The following is a 27,497-nucleotide window of genomic DNA, read 5'->3' as shown; positions in this document are numbered from 1 at the left end:
GGACAATTTTCTAATTTACATTCATTAGCTCCGACCAACAGGAAGTCAGCTATTTTGGTTTGAATGTTAATTTTTTGAAAAAACAGGCTATGAATTTTATACTACTACTCCTACAGGGTTTATCCAATTTACACCAAGCTTTTTTTAACTTGTTGCGAACACATTGAAGTTGTTTAATTGCAAACGGATTTTGGATATCTCAAACGGTTTGGCCGTGGCGAGGCAACGAATTTATGGCGAAAAAAGGGAAACAGGAAATGTGTTATAACTTCTGCATACATTGATTGATGTTTATGAAACTTCAGGAGTGTGTTGGTTGTAGTAGTCTGATCACATGGATGTAACTATTGTGAGTCAAAGTTATAGCGCCACCAAATGGCAGCAAGAAGTGTATCACTTTTAAAATGCTTTGAGATCACCCTCTTATTTTTACCTGATTTGCTTCAAACTTCAGTGTAATGTCAATACACAGCAGATGTAGACCTATGACAGGATTTTTGATATTTGAAATATTGTTGCCATGGCAACAGGTCAAACTGTAATAATATTCTTGAGTGTTTTTGAGGCTCTTAACATGCTTCAAATTGCATGAAACTCGACACACACATCAATATTGTCAACCAGTAGACATGGACAAAGCCATAGAAATGGGCGTGGTGGAGGGCTCAGTAGCGCCACCTTTTGACAAAAGTGGGGGGGTTAGTTTTTCCTACAGTCACCAAACTCGGTACACATATTATTCTCATCAAGCCGGACAATTTTCTAATTTACATTCATTAGCTCCGACCAACAGGAAGTCAGCTATTTTGGTTTGAATGTTAATTTTTTTGAAAAAACAGGCTATGAATTTTTATACTACTACTCCTACAGGGTTTATCCAATTTACACCAAGCTTTTTTTAACTTGTTGCTAACACATTGAAGTTGTTTAATTGCAAACGGATTTTGGATATCTCAAACGGTTTGGCCGTGGCGAGGCAACGAATTTATGGCAAGAAAAGGGAAACAAAGTGTTATAACTTCTGCATACATTAATTGATTTTGATGAAACTTTGGCTTAGTCTTCGTTGTACAAGGCTGATCACATGGATTTGAGTATTGTGATTCAAAGTCATAGCGCCACCAACTGGAAGCAGAAAATGTGTCACTTTCAGCATACATTGAGATCACCCTCTTATTTTTACCTGATTTGCTTCAAAATTCATCAGAATAATGTTAAAACTTGGCACATGTAATCCTTTGAAAATGGGCAGGGAGGAGGGGCTCTATAACGGCACCTTGTAGTGCAGTAAATGTGGAGTGAATTTGACATAGTCCTTTGATGTTTAACCGTTTTAAGTGCCTATTGCCCGCTGTGCACAGTTGCCCTGAAGCCACCGGGGTGGCGGTGCCACCGGGCTTGGGCCCGCCATCGCTGCTCGCAGCTATATTTGTGGTTTGCTACTGCTGTGCACTGGTGTCAAAAGTATTCACATTCAATACTCAAGTAGAAGTATAGATACTAGGGTTTAAAAATACTTCTGTAGAAGTTGAAGTATCAACTCAAGCTTTTTACTCAAGTAAAAGTGTAAAAGTACTGGTTTCAAAACTACTTAAAGTATAAAAGTAAAAGTAAAGTAAGTAAAATAAATGCCATTAAGGACAAAAGCTTAGGCCGTGTCACAGGGGTCTGTTGTGCACTCCACCTCCTCAAAATGTCATCAATAACCTTTATTGGAATGTAAATGTACATCCAAGCTTAACTGCAGGAATCTGTGAGGGCAGCGGACAAGAAAAATGTGGGTAGTTTTGGTGTACCCAGGGCAGGCTTAGTAACAATCAGGGCAGTCTTTTTTTACCAGTCTGAACATGTTTAATCGGCGTTTGTTTGGTCGTCTGAGCATCTAACAAATGGCAACAAACTCTCGGTGCATTCCAAATGGGATATATCGCCCTCCGAAGGGCACTTCGGAATGAAAACAATCATGGCCGCCATATTGAAGGGTCGTTCCAAACCGAAGTGTTCAAAACTGGCCACTTTAAAGGGCCCTTCGGAATTAAGGATTTCAAAGGGTAGCTACAACTGATGGACACTTCGGACCCCCATGATCCTTTGCACAGTGAAGTTGTTTGTCATCACAGAATGGGTACAGGAGGCTCGGAGTTCGATTTTACCTATAAATGTATGTATAGTATTTTTTACTACTGTAATATTTATACGAGTTAAATTTAGTACATTATTATGGTCAAAACGACATTGTACTTAAACAAAAATACTTTACAGCTCCCTTTTATAAGTCCATTCAAATGTTTCAAATACATAGACACATTATACATTATGGTGCGATAAACCAAAAATAAATAAATAAACTAACGTTAAACAAAGGGCGCAGCTTGCGCATCTATCCTCCTTGATTGTCTCGTTAAGATGACGCAGAAGTGCGTTCCAAAAAAGGAGTATTTTTGACCAAACCCTTCATCCCTTCGAAGCTCTCACTCTGGAGGGTAAACACTTTGAAGGGATTAGGGCATAGGGATGAGCCCCTCCGAATGGAACGCAGCGCCTGACGTAATCTGACCTGGCCACGAACCGTTGCCATGACGATGACGCAAGTCCCCTGCAAAGACAGCTGTTTGATCGCGCCCGCGCCTCACACACACACAACAAAGCACTGGAAACGTGACATCGCAGCTTGTTCGTTATAAAAAATAAAATACAGTTTAAAAAAAAAAAACATATAAAAGGAACAATAGTCCGTAGTGCAATCTGTGCCATTCAGCAAGAGCACTGCTCCACTTCAGTGAAAGAGAGAGGTATAACACCATGAGAGCAACGCAGGTTTACCTTCAGTTTCGTTTTAAGTGAATTTGTTTTGGCTTGTTTAGCTACGAGGTTGTATATGACTATGGGTCACATAAATAAAAAGGATCGCGCTAAAAAAAGTTAAAAAACCGGTGTATAGCATACGCTAATTTATTCAAACGTCTCTCTACCGAACTACCTATCTTAATTTGCAGAGGATGAAGAGAAAGCACCCGTTTGATAGCCTAAATGAGCCAGTAGTAGAGAAATAATAACTTTTAAGAAATAATCTTTTTCGAGTAACGACCCCCAACACTGTCGTCCTTGTGTGATGTGATTTGACGTGATTTGTGACGTGCAGGTGCGCTGGATCGCTTACAACCCTATAGGGTGTCAGAATTGTATATGTTTATTCTCATCCCATAGACATATGTCTCATCCAACCACAATCAAATTCACTCTATCCAGATGGCGCGATTTATCTGGATAGTTTTTTTTTTTTTTTTTTTCAAGCCGGAATGAAAAGAAGCCGAAATGAAATAGGAGTAACGAGGCTATTTTTAAAATGTAAGGAGTAGAAAGTACAGATAATTGTGTGAAAATGTAAGGAGTAGAAGTAAAAAGTCGTCTGAAAAATAATTACTCCAGTAAAGTATAGATACCCGAAATTTCTACTTAAGTAAGGTAACAAAGTATTTGTACTTCGTTACTTGACACCTCTGCTGCTGTGATCATATGTGAGTGACAGGTTGCCCCTCCTTAAGTGCCAGTAAACACGTAATCAGAGAAGAAAAGAGATGTTGCTCCAAGAGGGAGGGGAAGTTATTTTGATTAAAAATTATGAGGGCATCTGAATTTAAAATACTAATAATAATAATAATGTGTATAAACTAATCATTTACAGTCTAATAAATACTGCAGTGTTCCATAAAAAATAAGAATGTAAATTTTGATTTCATGGTTACTTTAACAGACATAGACATGGGTTTTTAAGGAGCTAATTTATCATTTTCTCCAATTTTGTTGATTGGCAATGTTCTGTGTCAGCGTTCTTCTGAAAGGTTTCCAACTCTGAAAAGGCAACTAAAATGTTACCGCTCCTAATGAGGAAGAACATTGCCATGCTGACTGTTTAATACCCTCAGTGTGTGATTCACTGTCTCTTCACCAGTCTCTGTGTGAACTGAAGCTCTTTAAGTTCTCTACTTGTGCTATTTATCAATAGAGCCCCTCCAGGTGTCACTCATGGTCTGGCCCTTCTGTGCTTATTTTAGATCATCACTGTCAGGTATTTAACCCTCTGGTGCTCTTTTTTACTCTAAATTTTAGTTTATTTATTTATTTATTTGTTTACAATTTTTTTGCTTTATCGGAATAGTGCGAAACTTTGTAAAGGTTTTGGCACTTGCTATGTGAACACACACACACAAAAAATCATGGACATGATTTGAAAAGGTTAAATGGTCCTGAAAATAGTCACACTTGTGCTCCTGTCATTGTAAATGAATGGGGAGATGAATTTCACCTATAGTGAAAACATTTGGTACTGTAGCCAAACAAAATCTTACAGAAAGCTTATTTTTTGAGATATCAAGCTCAAATTTGGAACACAACTTGCTTAGATTTATGGCTTTGATTTTCTTGCAGTTTTAGAGTAAAACATGTTTTTGAAAATATATATTTCGTATGAAAATTGAAAATGGTATTTTGTGCATTTTTCATAACAATAAACGTAAAATTCCGTAACTTTAAGTTAACTTTTTAAACTTTTTTCACTTAAGCAATAATTCGCCAAGTGTCATCTTTGAAAAGAGATCAAAAAGTCAAAAATTATGACAGTTTAAGTTGGAAATTTCATTTTTAAGTCTATACTCAAAAAGTGAATAAATGGATTATTAACTACAGCATAAATATAATTTAGTACCATAAAACCCCCCAAAATACAAAATATTAAATAAAAAACATTATTTAACTAAAATATAGTACATTCATTTCTTTGAAATAAATAAATTAATTGACCGACATGATGCGAAGAGTACCAGAGGCTTAAGTAGTCAGAGACTAAGAAAATGTGGACTGAGGAAGCCCTCATTTTTATATATATTTTCCAAAATACAAGTGCTCTAATCACTCTGATGTTATTGTTATAATTTATATAATTGTATTTTAATAGAACAAGAGCAAAACATGTTCTGGTTTCCCCCGGGTGTTGTTAGCACCTGAAAGGTTGCGCTTCATGATATTACACCTTCAGGGGAAGATAATGAAAATGAGAGGCCTGCAGGCTTTTTCCAAACATACCTTTTTTGAATTCTAGCAGAAAATATTTATTTTCCGTGAACTGTACTTTTGATACTGCACGTGTGATTAGAAACAATGAATCATATAGAGCTGGATGGAGCGGATGAAAGCAGACAGAAGTAGATTCCCAGACATGGCAGACATGGTCCAGACTGTGTCTCTCTGGAGAGCTTTCTGAAGCCTCCCTGGAGGGCAGAAATATGGCTGATAGTTTCTGTGGTTCATGGCTCATCAAATACTTAAAGTAAAGTTCAGCTTGTTAGAGGCCGGCGTGGGTTTCTCAGCGGGCTCCCAGTAGAGCGGCAGAGAGGGTTTCCACAACATTTCAAATAAAGCCAAGGAAGTCAAAGATCATAGCATATTAGGGGGTTTTTTTTTTGTTGTTGTTTGTTTTTTAATCACATTGAGCCACTGGACTTTTAGTGTGAATATACAAGCCATCATGAATCAATGTCATTTCCACCACATGTACTGTGTTTAATAGCATTTTTTTTTTTTTTTTAAGCTGTGTTTAAAGCATTCTTTTTTTTTTTTAGTTATGTTTATGGACAGGAAACCATTGGGCAGAGAGAGGGTGCAGGATCGGCAAAGGACCTCGAGACGGGAATCATACTCGTGTCTGCGTGAACGCATTTGCGCCATGTGTCGGCGTACTAACCACTAGGCTATCGGTGCCAACTTAATAGCATTATTTAATATAAATGTCGGTAGTCGGTTTTTAAAAAAAAAATAAAACTCCAGTCATCAACAGCTAATTTCATAGCTAGCAAGTTATATGTCCCAAATAAATATCATATTTTTTTCTTTTAGAAAACTTAATTATAAGCAAATTTGTTGGTCATGGTGGAAATACCATATATATTCACTGATTATAATTTTTTTAATTGTTTTCACTTTTTGTTTGGATCATTATAGTTATAAATAATATATTTTTACGACATTTTCATATTTTAAGAGTGTCTGTGACATGGGTAAAACAATGAAATCTATGCATAAAGCTGTTCGAAAAGTAGCACAAATATGTTGAAGCCATAGTATAAAATCTTTTGTTTAATAGCTAATGATAATACATTGAAATCGAATTGTTTCGTAAGACATAAGACACTAAAGTGCCTGTAGTTGAAGTGCCTGTTCTGTTCAGAAAGCATACCTATTATGTAATTTAATTGAAAAAGGAAGTGGGTTTTAGTGACAGTGTGTTACATATATTGAGCAAATGCAAATGTAAATATAAGGGCTAAATGTAATAGAGATGCGAGAGACAAGAAACTGTAAATTAGTTGTCTCTGGCAGACTGCCTGCTGCGCTTCCGAATTTGGAGCTCTCTGAAGAATTATTTAATTAACAGCATGTTATTCAGTTTAAGGCTGAGAAGCGCATAAAATCATCTGCCAATCGGCATTATTGACATCCACAAACACATATGTGCAAGAACATTTCAGGCATCAGGCTCTTTAAAATTTCCTGTCTCAGCTTTCCTATAGTGATACAGAGCTAAGCACATCAGTGAAGCAAACTCCCCTCACTTTAGACAGCCATGTTAAAGTGTCCTCATTAAATATGCCTCTATGGAATACTCCTGTCAACTCCGAACTGGACGTTTCTGTTTTGAGAAAGCAGCTTATTTTGGGGGCAAAGATATGCATCTCACCCAAGTCGTATTTTTATTCCTGGTAATGTCCTGAGGAACCCTGAGTTTCAGGGCTGGTAAAATGACTAATCTGGAGGCTTTAATTTGCTCAGCTGTTTAAAATAGATGGATGAAATGCACGGTCACGATGTGATGCATGTGAGAGAACCTCTGAACTCCTGAGGTCATAATTGCAGTGAAGCTGCTTAACTTGCTGACCGTGTTCTTCAGACTCTGACTCAGCATATTTTGCCTCTCTTTGGAAGCTTATTTAGGACCCTGAGTGGAAATCAGGGGACCGCTAAGCAAGTTCTCAACTAGCTCTCCATTGTACCGCTAACATTTTTTTTGTGTGTGTGTTTGTGACAGAGGCTTCCCAATGGCTCCATTGATGTGCATGATGACAACAGCAGGTGTCTGGAGCTGCAGGAACTGCTGGATAAGGCCAATAAGGAGCTGGCTCAAAACAGAGACCGGGTCAGCGGCCTGACCAATCGCATGTCTGAGCTTGAGACGGAACTGGCTACCGCCCGCAAAGACCTATTGAAGAGCGAAGAGATGAGCGCCAAACACCAGAGGGACATACGCGAGGTTAGAATGATTGGGGGGAGAGGAAAGGGACAGATAGGGACAGACTGATGAGGGCTTGTTTCAGGGAAGGTACAGCATCAAGCTCATTCCTTGACCAAGTCTAAAGTTTTAGGGTATTTATAAGAACAGTTCACCCCCACCCCCCTTTTGGTGGAACACAGATGATATTTTGAAGAATGTTCATGTTGTTTTTTTCCATACATCTAAAGCATATTCACATCATGTTGCCCTAGGTTTGACATCAGCAACAAATAAACAAAATAATATTGGTTCTCCTACAGAGGAAGTGATGCTTTCATTGAATAATGATTTAAATTTGGTCTGTTCTTCACTTAAAGCTATGACATGGAATATAGTGTCACATAAACTGCTTTTATGATAATTTTATGTTTTTTTTGTCATATTCGGAGCTTGATATTATTACTGTCCACTTTAATTGTATAGAAAAGAGTAGCTTAAAGATTCTGGTAGTGTAAGACTAATGTAAACATTCTGTTTTCCACCAAAAAAGAAAGTCATATTGGTTTGGAATAAAATGAGGGGGAGTAAATGATAACAGAATTTTCATTTTTGGGTGAACAATACCTTTTTATATTGATTGTAATTATTTCTAGGAAAGTCGCAATGAATCAGAACTATCGACGGATATTTTGTTCCATATTGCGATTGTTGAAAAAGACAAATTGTAAGGTGGGGACTCGGTCCTATCTGTTGGTAGTTACTAGGATGGAAGCAAATTTGAATGTGAGCTTTCAGTTAATTGTAAGTAAGGAGTGTGATTTAAGCTGACTAATTACATTTCTGTTTCATGCTGACGTTAAGCACCATTTCATGGTTTAAAAAAACTTCCCCAAATGTTGTTGTAGTCTATTAAAGGTTTTCAAACTTCCCAAGGGTTTTTGTTTTCTCTTACTATGTGCCTGTTCGACAGGCGATGGCACAGAAGGAGGACATGGAGGAGCGAATCACAACGTTAGAAAAGCGTTACCTGGCCGCCCAGAGAGAAACCACCTCTATCCATGACCTGAATGACAAGCTAGAGAACGAGCTGGCCACCAAGGATTCACTTTACCGTCAGGTACGCCAACTTTGAATGAGACCTGGGCTGATTTGAAGTTTATTTCAAATGAGCGCCGCAGGTCAGTGTTGGTTGATGTCCCATAATTCAGTTATGCGAGTCATGTTCCATCTGTGCGTGTGCGTATGAAGGGCGTGTGTTAGTCAGAGGGGGTTTAATTAGCCCTAAAGCATTAGACTCATGTTGGAATCCTTCAGAATGCTACAGCATGCTGAGAAGAGGCATGCTGGGAGGAAGCAGGTACCACCCGACTGTTTGAATACCCAGATCCATCATCTGGAGGTAGAAAGAGGATTCCCAACTGCATTGATGTTGGTGCCAGTTTGGACAGAGTGTTTGTTTTGCATGCAGTGGGTATAAATATCTCAAAAGAGAGAGATAAATCAAGACATCTGCTCTTGTTTAGACAGCATAGGTTTGTGATTTTGCACTCCAGGCAGGATTGTCGTCAGTGGGGACAACCGGGAACATTACTTAATGGGTCCAGGGGAGAGTGGGCAGACCCAATAAAATGTTTAATACTAGCAACGGCCCTGTTTAAGAAAATGAGAATGTAATACTGCTTTACATCACATTAATATTACAGTGATGTACACTTCCTTTTAAAAGTTTGTGGTCAGTAAGATTTTAATACTTTTATTAATCAAGGATGCATTTAAATAGATCAAAAGTGACAGTAAAGACATTCATAATGTTACAGAAGATTTCTATTTTAAATAAATGCTGTCCCTTTGAACTTTCTATTCATCAAAGTGTGAGGGAAATATTAAGCAGCACAACTGTTTTCAATATTGATAAAGTTATAAATGTTTCTTGAGCTCTAAATTAGAATGATTTCTTAAGGATTGTGAGATACTGAAGACTGGAGTAATGACTGCTGCAAATTCAGCTTTGCCATCACAGTAATAAATTACATTTTAAAATATAAATAAAATAGAAAACAATATTTAACAATATTACAGTTTTTACTGTATTTTTGATCAAATAAATATAGCCTTGGTGAGCATAAGGGACTTCTTTCAAAAACATTTTAAAATCTTACTGTCCCCAAACTTGAACGGTAGTGTATAATCCAAATTTTGACTTGGATATTTTAACATGTCTTTATATTTTGTGTGTGTTTGTACACTGGTGGTTTGTTTTTATGTGCACTTATTTATTTCGTATTGTATGTGTGCTTCCTTTTTATGTTTATGATATGTTTTTCGTTTATGTGTATGTTGTGAGTACCTTATAACCTCGTGTGGACTTTATCTTTCCTTTGTGTGTGAATTCATATATTGGGTGTATAATATCTCAAAATTTGTGTGTTCTCTAAAATGGGTGTATTTATGGTGTCTACATGAGTGTACACCCTCTGTTTGTCTTATTTTCGTGCGGTTTGTGTGCGGGTGTCTCTTTATCAGAGTGAGGAGAAGGTACGACACCTCCAAGAATTGCTGGAGTTGGCAGAACAGCGGCTACAGCAGACCATGAGGAAGGCAGAGACTCTGCCCGAGGTGGAGGCTGAACTGGCCCAGAGAGTGGCCGCCCTCACCAAGGCGAGTACTCAATCACTCCTCCAGACAACAGCAGCAGGAACAAATGAGGGAGTCAGTTTATAAGATTATTTTCTGTCAGGAAAACACCCTCTGAGATGGTGATGAAACATAATGATAAGATAAAGAAGGGCGGAAACTGACATGAAAAGATTACACAGCAGGATTAGATAAGAGATAAACAACATAGGCTGTTCAAAAGATTTCTTAGCCTACTGAGACACGATTTAGAGAAACACAATAATTGCATATTAAACAGATACATATTAACAACTAAGTTAAACAGTTAACGTGTTAAGCAGATGCCAACATGGACAAGTTTGTTTAATATTTCTATTTAGTTTTAATTTATAATTATTTCAGTATTAGTTTTAGTTTTAGTATTAGTTACTTTTTGCACACAAAATGTATTCTCGCCGCTTCATAACATTAACCACTAGTCACGTTGACTATTTTACTTCTCTGGACCTTGAATGTGGTAATTTCATTGCTTTCTATTGGAGATTAAAAAAACCTCTCGGATTTCATCAAAAATATCTTAATTTGTGTTCTGAAGATGAACAAAGGTGTTGCGGGTTTGGAAAGACATGAGGGTGAGTAATGAATTACAGAAATTAAATTTTTGGGTGAACTAACCCTTTGATCGAACCAAACCTGCCGAACCAAAAGGTGTGAACACACCCTTAATCTTATTCTATTTCTGTTATCATCAGTTTAAATTTTAATTTTTGTTTTGATTAATATTTTTGATAGTTTAATAGTTAACAACACTGGGCCCTATCATACATATCATGCAAGTGTTTTTTGCTAGTTTCAGCCTGACGCAGTTATCATTTTCACGTCCTGCGCCACGTTGTTTAAATAGCAAATACATTTGCACCCATTTGTGCGCCCATGGGCGTGCTGGTCTGAAAGCAAGGTGTGTTCAGGTGCATTATTGGCGCGTTGCTATTTTGAGGCAACTGAAATAGACTGCGCCATTGACCAACTGAAATCTGGTCTAAAGTCAATAGCGCAGTATTTTTTTTGTTATTCAAAGAGTGCGTTAGTAATATGCGCCTATAGACGGGTGCTCCACGCGTGCTTGTTACACACACAGGAATGCGTTAGAAGCACACAAACATGCCAAATATTAAAAATAAAAGGATTACAATGTAAAAGATTATTATTGTGTGCATAAAGATAAAAATGCTTTGGTGGAATCCGTCTTGTCCTGTAGATCCATTTCCTTGCTAAATAAGCGTTCAGTTATTCCGCTTGCAAATTCCACCATGTAGCGAATCCGCCATGGCGCGAGTTCAACTGGTTTTTAAAGGGAATGGAAGATGAGACTCTGATTGGTTTATTGCAAGTTACACCCAAAACACACCCATGACTCATTAAGAGAATAGGTACAACCCTTTTAGACCATGTGCCGGGCATGCCAACCATTTTTACCGTCGTTAAACTAGCAAATTGGATTCGGACACATCCTAAGTGCACCTGCGCCATGCGCTTCAGACCATGCGCTTAGACCGTTAAAATAAGGCCCTAAGACTCAACGGGTAAATCACACATCTGCTATTGTTTATGCATTCATAAAACTGCATTATTTGAATATCTTCTTATTAAGCCGTTGTCATGTTATCAATTTTGAATATTGTTGGGCCAGTGCAGTTAATAGTAATTCATTGTCTGATATAAAGAGGTTTTCTTTAAGCAACTGTGGAGGGTCGCCACTAATGCAAAATCTGGGTCCTGAAGCAAAACCATTTGAGGATCGCTGATTCAAACCATTTGTTTTTGTCAGCCCTGCAATGAGTTTTTCCACACATTGAGCCATGGCGCTCATGCAAGTTGGAATCTGGCAGTATTTCTTTATCCTGTTCCAGTTCCTCTTTGCATCATTTCATTTTGCATCTGTTTTCTTGTTATAAGTTTCAAAAAAGACCAAAATAAATAAAAATGTACAGCTGTACTGTTCATGATAAAGCACTCCATTTCATCAGCCATCAAACATTGATAGATATTTCTCTTTTACAGGCTTTCTTGCCAGTTTAGATAATCCTTACTCGATCGCAGTCACGTTCCATCCGAGCATCAGATGGAATTGTGGATGACAGTGTTTTTCCAAGGCAGCCAAATGTCTTGTCAGTGTGTCAGGGAGGCAGTGGGGTATTGTTTATGGTCTTGCTAATGCAGATAATTAAAAATGGCAACTTTTTGTTATTCTCAGTCAGTGGCATCCTGTCACGCACCTCATGCTCCTAATGATACAGATCCATGGCCGGCCTTAAACCAGATGGAGACTTTCTCCTTCCTTAGATCCCATTTATTATACACAGAACCTGCCATCATTGGGCTATAGACCTTAGTCACGGAAGCTGAACTGTTCAACAATACGCACTAAACAAACTGTAAAATTGTCTAATTTTCATTTAAATATTTATGGAAACACATTTTTTGAATTTATGACAAGTTAATTGCTCCAACCAATAAAATATAAGCAATTTTTAAACCTCTTTCTTCTAAAAGGTGAAGTGTCTAATCCTTAAATGTTTTAGCCCTGCTCTCTTTATGCTAATGTCAGTGTTTCCTGCAGGCCGAAGAGCGTCATGGCAACATCGAGGAGCGTTTGCGCCAACTGGAGGCCCAGCTGGAGGAGAAGAACCAAGAGCTGGGCAGGGTGAGGACTGGGTTGGGGTCATGACACTAAAAGAGAGGAGGGATGTATTTAGAGTGTGTCATTCAGTGAGTGAGTTTGTGAGTGAGTGAGTGAATGTTGGATAGAGAAAAGATGAGATTGCTTGAAGGATAATAGGAGGGCAAAAATGAGGAAGTGTGAGTGGCTTTGGTTCATTGCGTGTGGTTTTGATTTGTTTAAGTGCACATAAGAATGAACACTATAAAGATTCACCAGTGTTTTTTGTGTGAATGTGTGGCCACGTCTCCACAAAACTCAAAATACCTACGTCAAATGGTCCCCATTAAGAAAAAGGCTTAATAAATGTACTAAATAAACAGAATATCAAAATGAAAATGTAAATTATTAGCTCAGTGTCAGAAGTCAGTGAAGTGTAAATAAGTGGAAACGTATTTCTAGCTATAGTTTGGTGACAAATTAGTCTCTAGCAGTTTGCTTTATATTATATTAAATATATTTAAAATGAAGGGAAAAAACATTTTTGGGTGTGGGTCAAGGTTTGTCTGCTGTAATTTTAAATTTGATTTATATTAAATCAGAAGTATATGGTTCTAATTAGATAAATGTATGTGTATGTTTAGGAAGATGTTACCTGTTGCACAATAGGTGCAGGCGGTGTGTTTGACCTCACAGTAGGTAGAGAGCTGACCACTCCGATTAGCCTGTGCTGCTTTGCCCATTCCTGTGTTTCTCACACACACACACAACTGAGGCATACAAAGATCGATAAGCTAGCACTCCTGAACAAACACTCACACACACATATGCTGCTACTCTGTGAATATGAGGCATTTTTTTAGCTCATCTTGCAGATGAATTTCCCCACCCCCAGTGAGAGCAGAGCTGTAATTGGCTGCTATATTTGGATTTTGAATAATTCATGCATGGTTAATTTCCCCCTGCATGTGAGCTGATGGTTGTAATGACTTCAAGGCAGTCAAATAGAGTCCTTATCCACCTTCAGCCTTAATTAAACCTTGATAAATACACCTCAGACTGAGCTTTAGTTTGAATTCTTCCCTGACAGTCACAAAGCTCTGTTTTGATTACATTTTAAAGCCCGTTTGCCACCAAAAAGAAAATTAAGATTTTGTTGCCAGGCAACTGAGTGCCCATATCCCATCACAACTGTGTTTAAAAGTCATCACCCCTGCATTCAACTACAAGGACTGTCATTATTCATTTTCTAGAGGGAACAAAATACACAACCTTAGAAATATGTGAGAAGTTAGTATTAAATTATGGAGCAAAATGTGAACCGTCTGAGTCAGCTGTGTTTTTAATATCATGAACCAGACTTAAAAATCAGACATAAAACTCCTAGAACATGTTCACAGAGCTTTAGGGTGAATATTGCCCTCTATTGGTTATATTGTGTATACTGTATATCATCAGAGAAAAAAATCCTATAGACATCCCATATTTTGCTTCTCACATTTTCTTCAAAAAATGCAGGAATCTAATTTTACTTTTAAATGATTAGTTCACTTTGAAATGAAAATTACCACAAGCTTTACTCACCCTCAAGCCATCCTAAGTGTATTTGACTTTCTTCTTTCTGATGAACACAATCGGAGTTATATTAATGAATATCCTGACGTGTCCAAGCTTCATAATGGCAGTGAACGGAACCGAGTATAAAGCTCAAGAAAGTGCATCCATCCATCATAAATGTACTCCATGTGGCTCTGGGGGTTAATAAAGGCCTTCTGAAGCAAAGCGATGCGTTTGTGTAAGAAAAATATCCATATTTAACAAGTTATAAAGTAAAATATCTAGCTTCCACCAGACTGCCTTCCCTATTCAACTTACGAAGAAAGTGTAATGCCTACGACTTCCATATTCAGCTTACAAAAAAGGCGTAACTGACGTGACGTATGATGGACGGATGCACTTTCTTCAGCTTCATACTCGTTGGTCCCGTTCACTGCCATTATAAAGCTTGGATGCGTCAGGATATTTATTAATATAACTCTGATTGTGTTCATCAAAAAAAAGAAAGTCAAATTCACCTGGCTTGAGGGTGAGTAAATCTTGGGCTAATTTTAATTTCAAAGTGAACAAATCCTTTAAAAGAAAGGATGTTGTTTTATATTTCCCTTTTTTCTTTCTTTTTTATCTTCTCTATTCGCTCCCTCACTCTTTCTCAGGCTCGGCAGAGGGAGAAGATGAATGAGGAGCATAACAAACGTCTGTCTGACACTGTGGACCGTCTCCTCACCGAGTCCAATGAACGGCTTCAGCTGCACCTGAAGGAGCGCATGGCTGCGCTGGAGGACAAGGTATGGATCTTACCGTGCCCACCTTTACATGCTGTACACATTTATGATCACTTATACTCATCTGATGCTTAAAGCATTCAAGTAACACACAGGTAAAAACAGGCTGACAAGCATTCAATTTTCATCTTTAGGACAAAACATTAAGAGCTATCTTCAGAAATAAACATTTAATTATTATTATTTTTATTATTATTTTTGCTTTTTCTTTTCTCAATAAGCCTAAATTCTAAAAAATTAAATGTATATAATTATGAAATTATTATTTACTTCTTGCAATACATGAAAAAAATCGTATACACCTGTTGCATTCCTGCGTCTGTTTGGACCCAGTGGAACGTAAGCTTATAAAACAGTCATAACAACGTAATCCATATTGTATCTAATCAGTAGCTTATCATTAATGTTACTATATTTTATGCTATACTTTTACCCAATTTTATTAATTAAAAAATTTACAAGAACTACAGCAAAAACCAGTGTGATGCTAGAAAATTCTCCTTTTCATGCTGCAACGATTTATCAATAGGTGGCAGCAGAGTGAAATGTGCACTTCTCCTTTTTCAAACCCATTTTCAAATTTAGACTATTTGGTCTGTGAACTTTTGATCTACAAACAGACATTTATTTAATTTGTCATTTTATTTTAATTTCAGAATTATTATGTGTGCATTATTGTTGGGGAAAAATTTAATATGCCAATATCTGCTTCAAGCTATGCAAAACACCTCTCTGAGCTCAACAGACACAGTGTCTGCTGAAATCCAGGGGGGTAACGGTGAGACACCCAAACTGAGAGCTTTCCCGAACCTAGGGTATCGGATAATTTAAATAAGTTCAAAGACAGAAGGGGAAGCCATTTGTGTATGTGTATTGTCACTAGCCATTTGTGTATGTGTATTGTCACTTTTACCCTGTATGGAAAAGTACTGAGAAGAGTTGCTCAAACATTGGGGGTATAAATGTTTGTGGGTTCTCTTGTGTCCTTAGTTCACACTCGGGGCAGACATTGTATGGTTGTGTCGACTGTGGACTCTTTCTTGCAAGAAATAAAATCTTTATAAAGTGAATTCTCCTAAGGTTTGTCTCTTACTAGTGATGTCAGCTAATTCATTTTTGCCGCAACAATTTACATTGGGGGTATAAATGTTTGTGGGTTCTCTTGTGTCCTTAGTTCACACTCGGGGCAGACATTGTATGGTTGTGTCGACTGTGGACTCTTTCTTGCAAGAAATAAAATCTTTATAAAGTGAATTCTCCTAAGGTTTGTCTCTTACTAGTGATGTCAGCTAATTCATTTTTGCCGCAACAATTTTGGTGTCAGAAGTGGGATTCCTTGGACGGACCTTCTGGACCTGGGCAGCACCGGTGACCTGCAATCCTGACCCAAGTCAGCCCTAACCCCCTTTAGATTCAGGGACGAGGGGCCGGTGCTGTGTATGTCCGGGAGGACGACCACTGGAATCAAGAGAAAAGAACCCGAGACGGCAACGGGAGCTGCTGGTAAGAGACAAACTTGGAAAATTCAGGGGGAGATTTTTTTTTAAATAGAATTTGGTTAAATTGAAAATTGAATTGATAGGGATAAACCATAAGGGGAGTCTGAATCTGTGGCAAATGCAGCGTGAACTGATGTTTTTTACGAGGTAAAAAAAAAAAAAAAAAAAAAAACTGAAATCACGTGGGCGAATAAGAGGGACTGAGTTGTGTGCGGTCCGGGGACTAGAGGGACTGAGTTGTGTGCGGTCCGGGGACTGAGTTGTGTGCGGTCCCAAATAGGGCGCTATTGAGAGCGTCCGCCCGGCTGATCTTGGGTGAAGAGATCAGATCTGTACGGAGACGTCCAACAGATTAATAGCGCGCGCGCGAAAAGCCACAGAATCAGACTGCCAATATGGGGAAATCCCAAAGCAAGCTAGCTGAATATGAGACACCGGTATTTTGTCAAATGAGAAAATTATATGGCCAAAGATGCATGCAAGATATAGAAAAGTTGATCAAATATCATGATTTCCCAAAAGAAGGAACACTTAGTAGTACAAGGTTGAAAACGGTAAAATTGTCGATCGAAGAAGGGAGTGACATAACGAAGGGTTGTGCTAAAAAACATGTATGTGGGAAATGTGAGAAAACAATTAATTGCTGGGTGGAAGAGGCAGATAATAGGGAAAGCTCTCAGTTTGGGTGTCTCACCGTTACCCCCCTGGATTTCAGCAGACACTGTGTCTGTTGAGCTCAGAGAGGTGTTTTGCATAGCTTGAAGCAGATATTGGCATATTAAATTTTTCCCCAACAATTATGTAAGTTTTTTTCCTAACAAAATGAAAATGAAAATTCAAATGCTTAAAAAGTTTCAAAACAGCTGCTCAAATGGTAAATCAAATGCTCAAATTATTAAATAATAAATCAAACTCTCAAACGGCTGCTCTAATTACAAATCAAATGCTCAAATGCAATTTCATTTCCTCATTCGGGGAAGCATTAACTGTATCAAAAATCAAATTAAAACAAATTTTTGTTTGATATTTCATTTTCATTATCAACCCAGTATAAACCTATCATATTTAAATCTATAATTCAATGCTCAAATCATAAATCAAATGCTCAAACCGACATTGCAAATGGCAAATCAAATGCTCAAACGGACATCACAAATGATAAATCAAATCCCTATTGCTAATGACACTGCAAATGATAAATCAAATTCAAATGCGACGTGTCAATCAAGTGTCGTGTGCAGTTTGGGTAACTGCCACACTTGAGTAAAAAAATATGATTCTGTAAATCATAATAATGAGAAACTTTCTCTTAATTATGACCTTTTCTCATAATAATGACTTAATTTCTCATAATAATTAGAAACTTTTTCGTATTACTTCTAATCATGCAGACCAGAAAGGAGTGGAACGCTAGCGACATCCGCTGGTCAAAACCGTGTAAAAGGCGTGAACACAGTAGGCACGGCACTTTCTGCAAAACAGTAGTTTTCGTTAAAGTCGGTGTAATATACAACGTGTAATCTATAATCTATTAATAATTAACATTAATGATAAATGATCAGCAAGGCCTATGAGAACAAAGAAGAACAGAGAATAGCTAGTTTGATTTATATGTTTGGTGCGGAATGGTAGGGGGGCTAACCTCATACTCTTTCATAGGGCCCAAAATTGTTAGTGGCACCCCTGATGATACGCAATGGGTAGGGTTAGTGGTGTGGGGTAGGGGCATATTATACTGTACGTACTCCAAAAGTGCGGATCATATAATTAATGCCAACAAATTGCGTATCATATGCATGCTAAAACTGTGTATTATATGCATGTCAAACACATGTGTATCATATGCACGCCAACGTTTTTTTCTGTGTATAAATAGCACACCAAATGAGATCAGGCTCACATTCGGTGTTAAGAGCTGGAAAGACAAAACTGGCAACTCAGCGGGGACAGAACAAGTTTAAATATCTTTTCTAGTTTATATTTCCATCATGTAATGGCGCTGTTTTGGATATTTTTTAAATATAAATTATTTGTAATAGAGCGGACACTTTGAGATTAACATTCAAAATCCTTAACGAACCCACCTTATTTAATCAGCTCAATTAATAATTCTAGATACCTTATCTTAATTAGAATCAGAATTGTTTTATAATGCACATTAGCTTATTTTCCATTAACTTTACATAACTTCTAAATTTACAACAGAGCATAAAAATGTGGTCTGAGTTTCACAAACAAAAACCACAGACAGGCTAAAAGAAAATGTAAATCCATTCTCTGTCAGTAGGTGGTGCGTTTGTAACAGCAGAAATAGAGCTGTTTCCCCGGTAACCCCATAAACAAAGCAGAGCTGCGCTTATAAAATCTACGCCTTACACAGAGGGATGATGGAATGAAAATGCCATCAAAACTTTTCTCAAGGCAGTCAGTTCTCTTCAGAGATGCATTCATAGAATTCATTCATACTTCAATTCATATAATTTGCCTCAGAACTCACTTCTTTCGCCACTTTTTTTTCAAATGAAACCTACACTGCTGTATCTGCATGAGTGCTTACTTTGCTTAAAGGATTACTCCACTTTTAAATAAACTTTTGCTGATAATTTACTCACCCCTATGTCATCCAAGATGTCCATGTCTTTCTTTCTTCAGTCGAAAGGAAATTAAGGTTTTTGATGTAAACATTCTAGGATTTTTCTCCATATCATTAATTTCAATGGGCACCAAACGGTTGAAGGTCCAAATGGCAGCTTGAGTGCAGCTTCAAAGGGCTTTAAACGACACCAGACGATACCAGACGATGAATAAGGGTCTTATCTGGCGAAACGATTGGTCATTTAAAAAAAAATAAAAAAGTTTAAGTTTTATAAGCACAAATGCTGGCCTTGCTCTTTTCTCTGATGCGCGTTCGTGACGTCACGTAATACGCAATTACGTTGAAAAGGTCACGGTTGACGTAGGCGGAAGTACCAAGTCAGTGTTTACATTACAAATGTGCGGAAGGAGGATCGTATACACATATTCAAATGTCTTTGTGTCAGTTTATTGTTTAATCCTTTGAGCGGTACGTTCCCACATATGGGATGTTTATTTCTGTGCTCCTGGGCGTACGGTTCCACATATGGGATTTAGAATGTTCAGCAACGTCACATAACTGCTAGATTCAAACTGTGCTTTCGCGCTCTGGCTGCGAGACGGACGCGCGCTCTCTTGTCATCACAGTTATGCAGTGTTTTCAGCCACATAATGTTTCTTTTAAGGTTTCAGACATTTAAATACGCATAAGCACCATTAAACAATACATTTGGAGTTTATAAAACACACACTGATGTTAGACGTCAGTGGAATCATCAATAAACAGTGAATTCAAATATAATTTGCCGACATTTATTCATATCAGACACACATAATGGGTCTAAGTAACTATAAAGTTTACTCTCTTATTCTTCCAGTTCACCAGCCACTTAATTGCATATATTTCAGGAGAAACTGATGTATTCACCTGCTGTAAATCAGACTGACAGAACTCTGTGAACTGCAGTGCAAACTAAGTTGGCGGCGCCCATCTCGCATTATAGATCAAGATAAAGATCATTTATAAAAGTTTTTAAAAAACAAAACACACTCACTCACACATATTTGAGAGTCGGAATATCATATAATTGAAGACATGAAAGCAAGTTTGCGAATATTTTAAATATACAGTGTTATTGTGGCTACGTTCAAGTACACATGAAATCAAAATTGACCTTATTTATTTTGTTAGCTCAAATTGCTAGTTTTGTGGTGAACATTTCATCCGTGCAAGTCAATCCACACAAAAAAATTGTTTGGCTTTCTAATATTTAATCAAAATCTGAAAATGCTCCTCCCCTCTGCAACGGTGCCCCTTCTCTAATGACATCAGTTTGACGGCTTGGGTTTGAAAACGCTTAGACCACTCCCCTCCAACGGTTAGTCTGCTATGAGGGAGAGATGGAGAGGACGAGCGCTGAAGTAAAACTCTGCCCTCTATTCAATATTCCGTTTGCAACTTCCGGTTCACGCGGACATTCAGCGCTCGTGACACGCACGCGTCACCATGGAAACAATAAGGGCAAACATTCTAAAATAAGGGTCGCCTTAAAAAAAACTCACTCTGGCGGTCAGTTACAAAATTGAAAGGTGTGTGTATCCTGGGTGTTTTAATATTAGAAAGCCTAAAAGAAACTTTTTGTCAGGACAGAAATTTGTGACTTTTCAGAGATTTCCTATACACAATCCTGAGCTAATGAAACTGTGGTTGCTACGCCTATATCAACCGTGACCTTTTCAACGTAATTGCGTATTACGTGACGTCACGAACACGCATCGGAGAAAAGAGCAAAGCCAGCATTTGTGCTTATAAAACTTAAAATTTAAAATAACCGATCTTTTCGCTAGATAAGACCCTTATTCATCGTCTGGTATCGTCTGGTGTCGTTTAAAGCCCTTTGAAGCTGCACTGAAGCTGCCATTTGGACCTTCAACTGTTTGGTGCCCATTGAAATGAATGATATGGAGAAAAATCCTAGAATGTTTACATCAAAAACCTTAATTTCTTTTCGACTGAAGAAAGAAAGACATGGACATCTTGGATGACATGGGGGTGAGTAAATTATCAGCAAAAGTTTATTTAAAAGTGTACTAATCCTTTAATACTGGACATTTACCATGAGTTTTTCAAATCCTGGCTATCAAATACGGTTTTAATGATGATTAAAATATTAAACTGTAATACAATCCGTCGGAAATTGCATCGTGGTTTATTGTCAAACTGATAACTGTTTCCTCACTAACCCTCAAACTACAGTGAGTTTGGACCCCCTATTGGGATCGTGACCCTCAGGTTGGGAAACACTAGTATAAGCGGTATGGAAAATGGATGTATGGAGGATTATAATCAGTGTTATAATAAATGTTCTATATAAGTTATTTTTGGTTATTTCAAGATAACCACCCTGCAACATTCTGGGAAGGTTATTTTTGAGTTGCAAAAAGAAAACCTAAAAAGAATGTTCCCAGAATGTTACTATTTGATTCTCAAAAATAAATAAATAAATAAAAAATAACCAAATGGGAACCAAATACTAACATTAGGGGAACGTTCTGTTTTGGCTGGGGCCCAGCTAACAGTTTTTGGTTCCCAGAATGTTCTTTTTTATGGTTTTATTTTGGTTATTATGATTTACAGGATCATATTTTTTAGTTTTTTTTTTTTCAGTTACCCAAACTGCACACAAGAAAGTCTCCTCTTCCACCTCAAAACTCTGCCCACACGCCACTTGATTGACCCGTCTCATTTGAATTTGATTTATCATTTGCAATGTCCGTTTGAGCATTTGATTTATAATTTGAGCATTTGATTTATGATCTGAGCATTGAGCAGTAAATTCTAGATTTAATTATGATAGGTTTATACTGGGTTTATAATAAAAATTAAAAATCAAATATAAATTATTTTTAATTTGATTTTTGATACAGTTCATGCTTCCCCGAATGAGGAAATGAAATTGCATTTGAGCATTTGATTTTATCATTTGATCAACTTTGATTTATTACTTGATCTTTTTAAGCATTTCAATTTTCATTTTCTTTTTGTTAGGAAAAACTTCCATAGTGCCAGTACCAGTAGTTGGAAAGAGGCTACATGTTTTTTTTACAGAAGTAATTTGAGACATAATTTCTTGTGTAAAGCCACTTCAATGGACCTGAATTCAAAATATGTAACAATTTGTGACTCATATTTTTTTATTTTAAAAATCTGGAAAAAATTATGTGTATTATAACAGTCTGATTACATATCCAAAGTTTCTTTTACATACCAAAAACGATAGATTTTGTTTAGAAATTTGTCATTTTTATGTACTTCTTCCTTGTCAAAACAGACACGAATGCATGAAAAATGATTAAATAACTATTTCAATTTTCTTTTTTTTTACAAACCCGATTCCAAAAAAGTTGAGACACTGTACAAATTGTGAATAAAAAAAAGAATGCAATAATTTACAAATCTCATAAACTTATATTTTATTCACAATAGAATATAGATAACATATCAAATGTTGAAAGTGAGACATTTTGAAATGTCATGCCAAATATTGGCTCATTTTGGATGCTTGGAGTTTCTCAGAGAAAAATTGCAAAGAGTTTGAAGTTATCATCATCTACAGTGCATAATATCATCCAAAGATTCAGAGAATCTGGAACAATCTCTGTGCGTAAGGGTCAAGGCCGGAAAACCATACTGGATGCCCGTGATCTTCGGGCCCTTAGACGGCACTGCATCACATACAGGAATGCTCCTGTAATGGAAATCACAACATGGGCTCAGGAATACTTCCAGAAAGCATTGTCGGTGAACACAATCCACCGTCCCATTCACCGCTGTCGGCTAAAACTCTATAGGTCAAAAAGAAGCCATATCTAAACATGATGCAGAAGTGCAGGTATTTTCTCTGGGCCAAGACTCATTTAAAATGGACTGTGGCAAAGTGGAAAACTGATCTGTGGTCAGACAAATCAAAATTTGAAGTTCTTTTTGGAAAACTGGGACACCATGTCATCCGGACTAAAGAGGACAAGGACAACCCAAGTTGTTATCAGCGCTCAGTTCAGAAGCCTGCATCTCTGATGGTATGAGGTTGCATGAGTGCGTGTGGCATGGGCAGCTTACACATTTGGAAAGGCACCATCAATGCTGAAAGGTATATCCAAGTTCTAGAACAACATATGCTCCCATCCAGAAGTCGTCTCTTTCAGGGAAGACCTTGCATTTTCCAACATGACAATGCCAGACCACATACTGCATCAATTATAACATCATGGCTGCGTAGAAGAAGGATCCGGGTACTGAAATGGCCAGCCTGCAGTCCAGATCTTTTACCCATAGAAAACATTTGCCGCATCATAAAGAGAAAGATGCGACAAAGAAGACCTAAGACAGTTGAGCAACTAGAAGCCTGTATTAAACAAGAATGGGACAACATTCCTATTCCTAAACTTGAGCAAGTTGTCTCCTCAGTCCCCAGACGTTTGCAGACTGTTATAAAAAGAAGAGGGGATGCCACACAGTGGTAAACATGACCTTGTCCCAACTTTTTTGAGATGTGTTGATGCCATGAAATTTAAAATCAACTTATTTTTCCCTTAAAATTATATTTTTTTCTCAGTTTAAACATTTGATATGTCATCTATGTTGTATTCTGAATAAAATATTGAAATTTGAAACTTCCACATCATTGCATTCTGTTTTTATTCACAATTTGTAAAGTGTCCCAACTTTTTTGGAATCGGGTTTGTAATTATACTCTGCCTACACCCTAGAGAGTGCAAGGCCAAATTCTAGCTGTATACTCTTATGGCACAAGGAACAACTTGTAAAAAACAGATATAAAGGTTCCCTGTTCAGCTCGAATTAATAGTACCCAGTCCGATTCTCTTTTCAGCTGTAAGCTGAGAGGACAGAACAGACTGTGAAAAAATGAATGGCCAGATGTGAAGGGACAGGCTAAAGCACCACATGTAGAGGGAGATAATGTGCAGGTTATTGCATGCACAACCTGCTGCTTTAAGCTTATTCTCAACTTTGTTTCTTCTGTGTTTTTTTTTTTTCTTTTCTTTTTTTCCCCCTTCCATCAAGAATGCACTCATCCATGATCTGGAAAATTCCCAAAAACAACTGGAGGAGTTCCATCACACCAAGGTACCACTGCTCATTAATATCACACTGATCTGCAGATCAACAGCAACAGCCAGAGATGCTATTGTAAGAAATAACTGAGTAGCATAAAGTGTCTATGGACTTTTCTTAATCATCAAGACTTTAGTTATTTGAAATATAAATCCTTTGTAACATTATAAATGTCTTTACTGACACTTTTGATCAATTTAATGCATCTTCATTTTATTAATAATTTTAAAAGAGTTCTATTGATTGACCCTAATCAAGTGTTTTCTGGCTGTGTAGGAAAGACTCATTGGGGAGATTGAGAAGTTGCGGGCTGAACTCGATCATCTGAAGCGCAGGAGCGGGGCATTTGGGGACGGAACACATCCTAGGTGACACGCACATTTAAAACGATTGATTGTATTTGTTATGTAATTATACTAAAATATGAGCCCTGTTTTTATTTGCTCATTAAAAGGGATATGGCTGTAAACATGCCTAGTAAAGTGTCTGAGCCTCTTTTTCTGTCTCTCTCTGCGGTATTAGATCTCATGTTGGCAGTGCCACAGACCTGCGGTTCTCGGTGGTAGAAGGACAGGGGGATCATTACTCCTCCACAGGGGTCATAAGACGGGCTCAGAAAGGTCGACTGGTGGCACTCAGGGATGAACCAACGAAGGTGTCAATATCACACCTACATCTCCATCTGCCACTGTCTTAACTCTTCCTGTTCTCTTCTCTGTACTAGCATGTTATAAATATGAGCAATGGTATAACTGGTGCATGTCATGAAGTCACTGACAGTCCTTGTTCTAAACTAATAGACATGAACAATGTTTATTCTATCAGTCATCTCTCTCTCTTTCTTTCTGTTCTTTTCTTTTGCCCCGTTGGATGTGTTCATTGTAAGTCCCAGGTTCTCTAATCCACAACAAAACATGTTTATATCACATCAGAACTTCATGAATCAATAAAATCTGGAAGCCTGATTCGAAATAAACTCAAAATATTGGTTTGTTCCCTGATCCATGTCTTTATTCCCAGATCCTGCCGATGGTGGAACAGGATTGGGATCGCTCTCAGCCTTCCAGCTTGCGGGCTAGTCGTACTCACCTGATGGGAAGCGACACCGAGCTGTCTGACTTGGACGATGAAGACCGTGAGACTATCTTCAGCTCAGCAGATATGCTGTCCCCCAGCGGGCACTCAGATGCCCAGACGCTTGCCCTCATGCTACAAGAACAGCTGGATGCCATCAACGAGGAGATCAGGTTGGGAATATAGACTATTAAAAGAGACATAACATGGAAAACTCTGGGGTTCAGTATTCGACCACCTTGCATAAGTTGTTCTGAGCAGGGCCATTACCAACCACTTTGCAACTCCCTGGAACCATTCATAACACCTTAGAAACTACATAGCAATAGCCCGACAACCAGTTACAACACCCTTGCATTGTAGCAGTGAGTTTTGCATGAAATACCACCACTCATTTTTTTTTTTTTTTCAGAAAGCAGTTTCACTGTTAACGGTTGAAATGACTAACCGCTAACTTAGCTGCAAAAATGGGTCATTTAGAGTGCATCATAATTATGATGTCAGAACTATCATCACATTATCATGTGACTGCCCATGTTTACTGTGTATATCAACACCTCTTCAGTGTTCATTGTTATGATGAGGGCGTTGTTACTCATTTAACTTGTGAAAATGCAAGCCAATCAACAGAAGTCATGTGTATGAGTCTTAGGGCGCATGGTAAGCGCATGGTCTAAAGCGCAGGTGCACTTATGGTGTGTCCGAACCCACTTTTGCTAGTTTAACGACGGAAAAAATGGTTGGCACGCCAGGTGCATGGTCCAAAAGGGTTGTACCTAGTCTTTTAAAGAGTCACGGGTGTGTTTTGGGCATAATGTGCAATAAACCAATCAAAGTGTCATCTCCCATTCCCTTTAAAAGCCAGTTGAGCTTGCACATGGCGGAATATAGACATCGTCAGATGAGTCAGTAAAATACATGTGTGTATTGCCATGATTGGTCAAATAATTAGGCAATTTCATTTGTCATCACTGCACATAGGTAATTCTGATACATGCAGTGACTATCCATTATGGCATGTAGGCATTTTATCTTTATGTACAAAATAATAATAATTTTTTTACATTGTTATCATTTTATTTTTTTAATATTTGGCATTTATGTGTGATGCTGCGCGTCTCTGTGTGTGTAACAAGCAGAATGTACACGCGTTGTGCACCCGTCTATAGGCGCATATTACTAACGCTCCCTTTTAAATAACAACAACAAAAAAACAGGTTTTTGTTGGTCAGTGGCACAGTCGTATTCAGTTACCTCAAAATAGCAACACGCCAACAATGCGCCTGAACACACCTCGTTTTCAGACCAGCACGCCCATGGGCGAACAGATGGCTGTGAGTGCATTTGCTATTTAAACAACATGGGCGCTGGACATGGAAATGATAACTGCTTCATGCTGAAACTAGTGAAAAACAGGTGTGTGATAGAGCCCTTAAAGGTACAGTAGCACTTAAACTCCCCCTTAAAAGTCCTTATCTCACTGATGTATTTCTCATCACTTTGAACAGATTTCATAAAAACTTATTTACAGTTCAGGGTTACACTTTACAATACTTGCTTTAGTATATGAATACTTCCGGCCTCACAGATTGGATGACTTGCATGAGACCTAATCATCTGCCTCGAGTATATCAGCTTAGAGCCTTCAAATGTCATGTTCATTTGTCTTATTGATCCGAACTTGTGCTTTAAATACATGCACTGTTGAACACAGTCTTCAGACGGGTGGCCAGTTAAAGCCAGACTCAACTTTCTTCTCAAACTCACTGACCTTTTTCGATTTCAGAATGATTTAGACCCTGCAAGCTGAATAAAGGAGCACCTCTGAGCCTCTGTGTTCTGGCGGACCGCAGATATAACTAGAACGGTAACATAAACTGTCAGGCAGGCCGAAAACTTCAGTCTAAATCCAAACAGTCCTCTGAAGCTTGTCCTGATACCGAGCTGTCTGGATTCCTTTCAGCAGCACAAAGTACTGGCGGTAGAACATCTGTCATATATGGCAATATTTGTGAGTCTGTAAGCTGAATCTGCCCATCACACAGATTGATTCTGAGTTGTGGGTGAATATAAATGCCAGACAATAGCAGAGCTATCACCTGAAATGTGCAGATAGTGATGGCTCACGACCTGAGCTGTGTTTAAACTCATGAGGGTTCGGCAGACTACACTTCCACTGCATGAATACTTGCATATATTAGTAGTAAGACATTTTCTTTGAAGGTTGAATACATAATGCCCTATAAAGCTATTAGTAGTGTATTTTATGGTTTCACAATTATTTCATAATATACAGCCATTTATTTTTCACATTATGCACTTATAATTCATT

The 27,497-nt window shown here is 37.9% G+C and overlaps 1 protein-coding gene across 6 annotated transcripts in view; it reads left to right on the top strand.

Annotated features, from left to right (window-relative positions):
* The window catches only part of ppfia4 (PTPRF interacting protein alpha 4), a 132,821-nt gene that overhangs the window by 86,227 nt on the left and 19,097 nt on the right, over window positions 1-27,497 (top strand). For 5 of the 6 annotated variants that reach the window (XM_067388210.1, XM_067388209.1, XM_067388208.1 and 2 more), the window contains exons 6-14: window positions 7,082-7,303; window positions 8,235-8,381; window positions 9,788-9,922; window positions 12,501-12,584; window positions 14,753-14,884; window positions 24,041-24,103; window positions 24,368-24,459; window positions 24,614-24,746; window positions 25,112-25,338. In XM_067388210.1, the coding sequence (XP_067244311.1) occupies window positions 7,082-7,303; window positions 8,235-8,381; window positions 9,788-9,922; window positions 12,501-12,584; window positions 14,753-14,884; window positions 24,041-24,103; window positions 24,368-24,459; window positions 24,614-24,746; window positions 25,112-25,338 (1,235 nt within the window). The remainder of the gene's footprint in view (window positions 1-7,081; window positions 7,304-8,234; window positions 8,382-9,787; window positions 9,923-12,500; window positions 12,585-14,752; window positions 14,885-24,040; window positions 24,104-24,367; window positions 24,460-24,613; window positions 24,747-25,111; window positions 25,339-27,497) is intronic. The other variant, XM_067388212.1, reaches the window with a different exon arrangement.

Source organism: Chanodichthys erythropterus, chromosome 6 (assembly GCF_024489055.1).
Source record: "Chanodichthys erythropterus isolate Z2021 chromosome 6, ASM2448905v1, whole genome shotgun sequence".
Taxonomy (NCBI): Eukaryota; Metazoa; Chordata; class Actinopteri; order Cypriniformes; family Xenocyprididae; genus Chanodichthys; species Chanodichthys erythropterus.
Note: the sequence above shows the minus strand (reverse complement) of the source record. Positions and strands in the feature narration are given on the sequence as shown.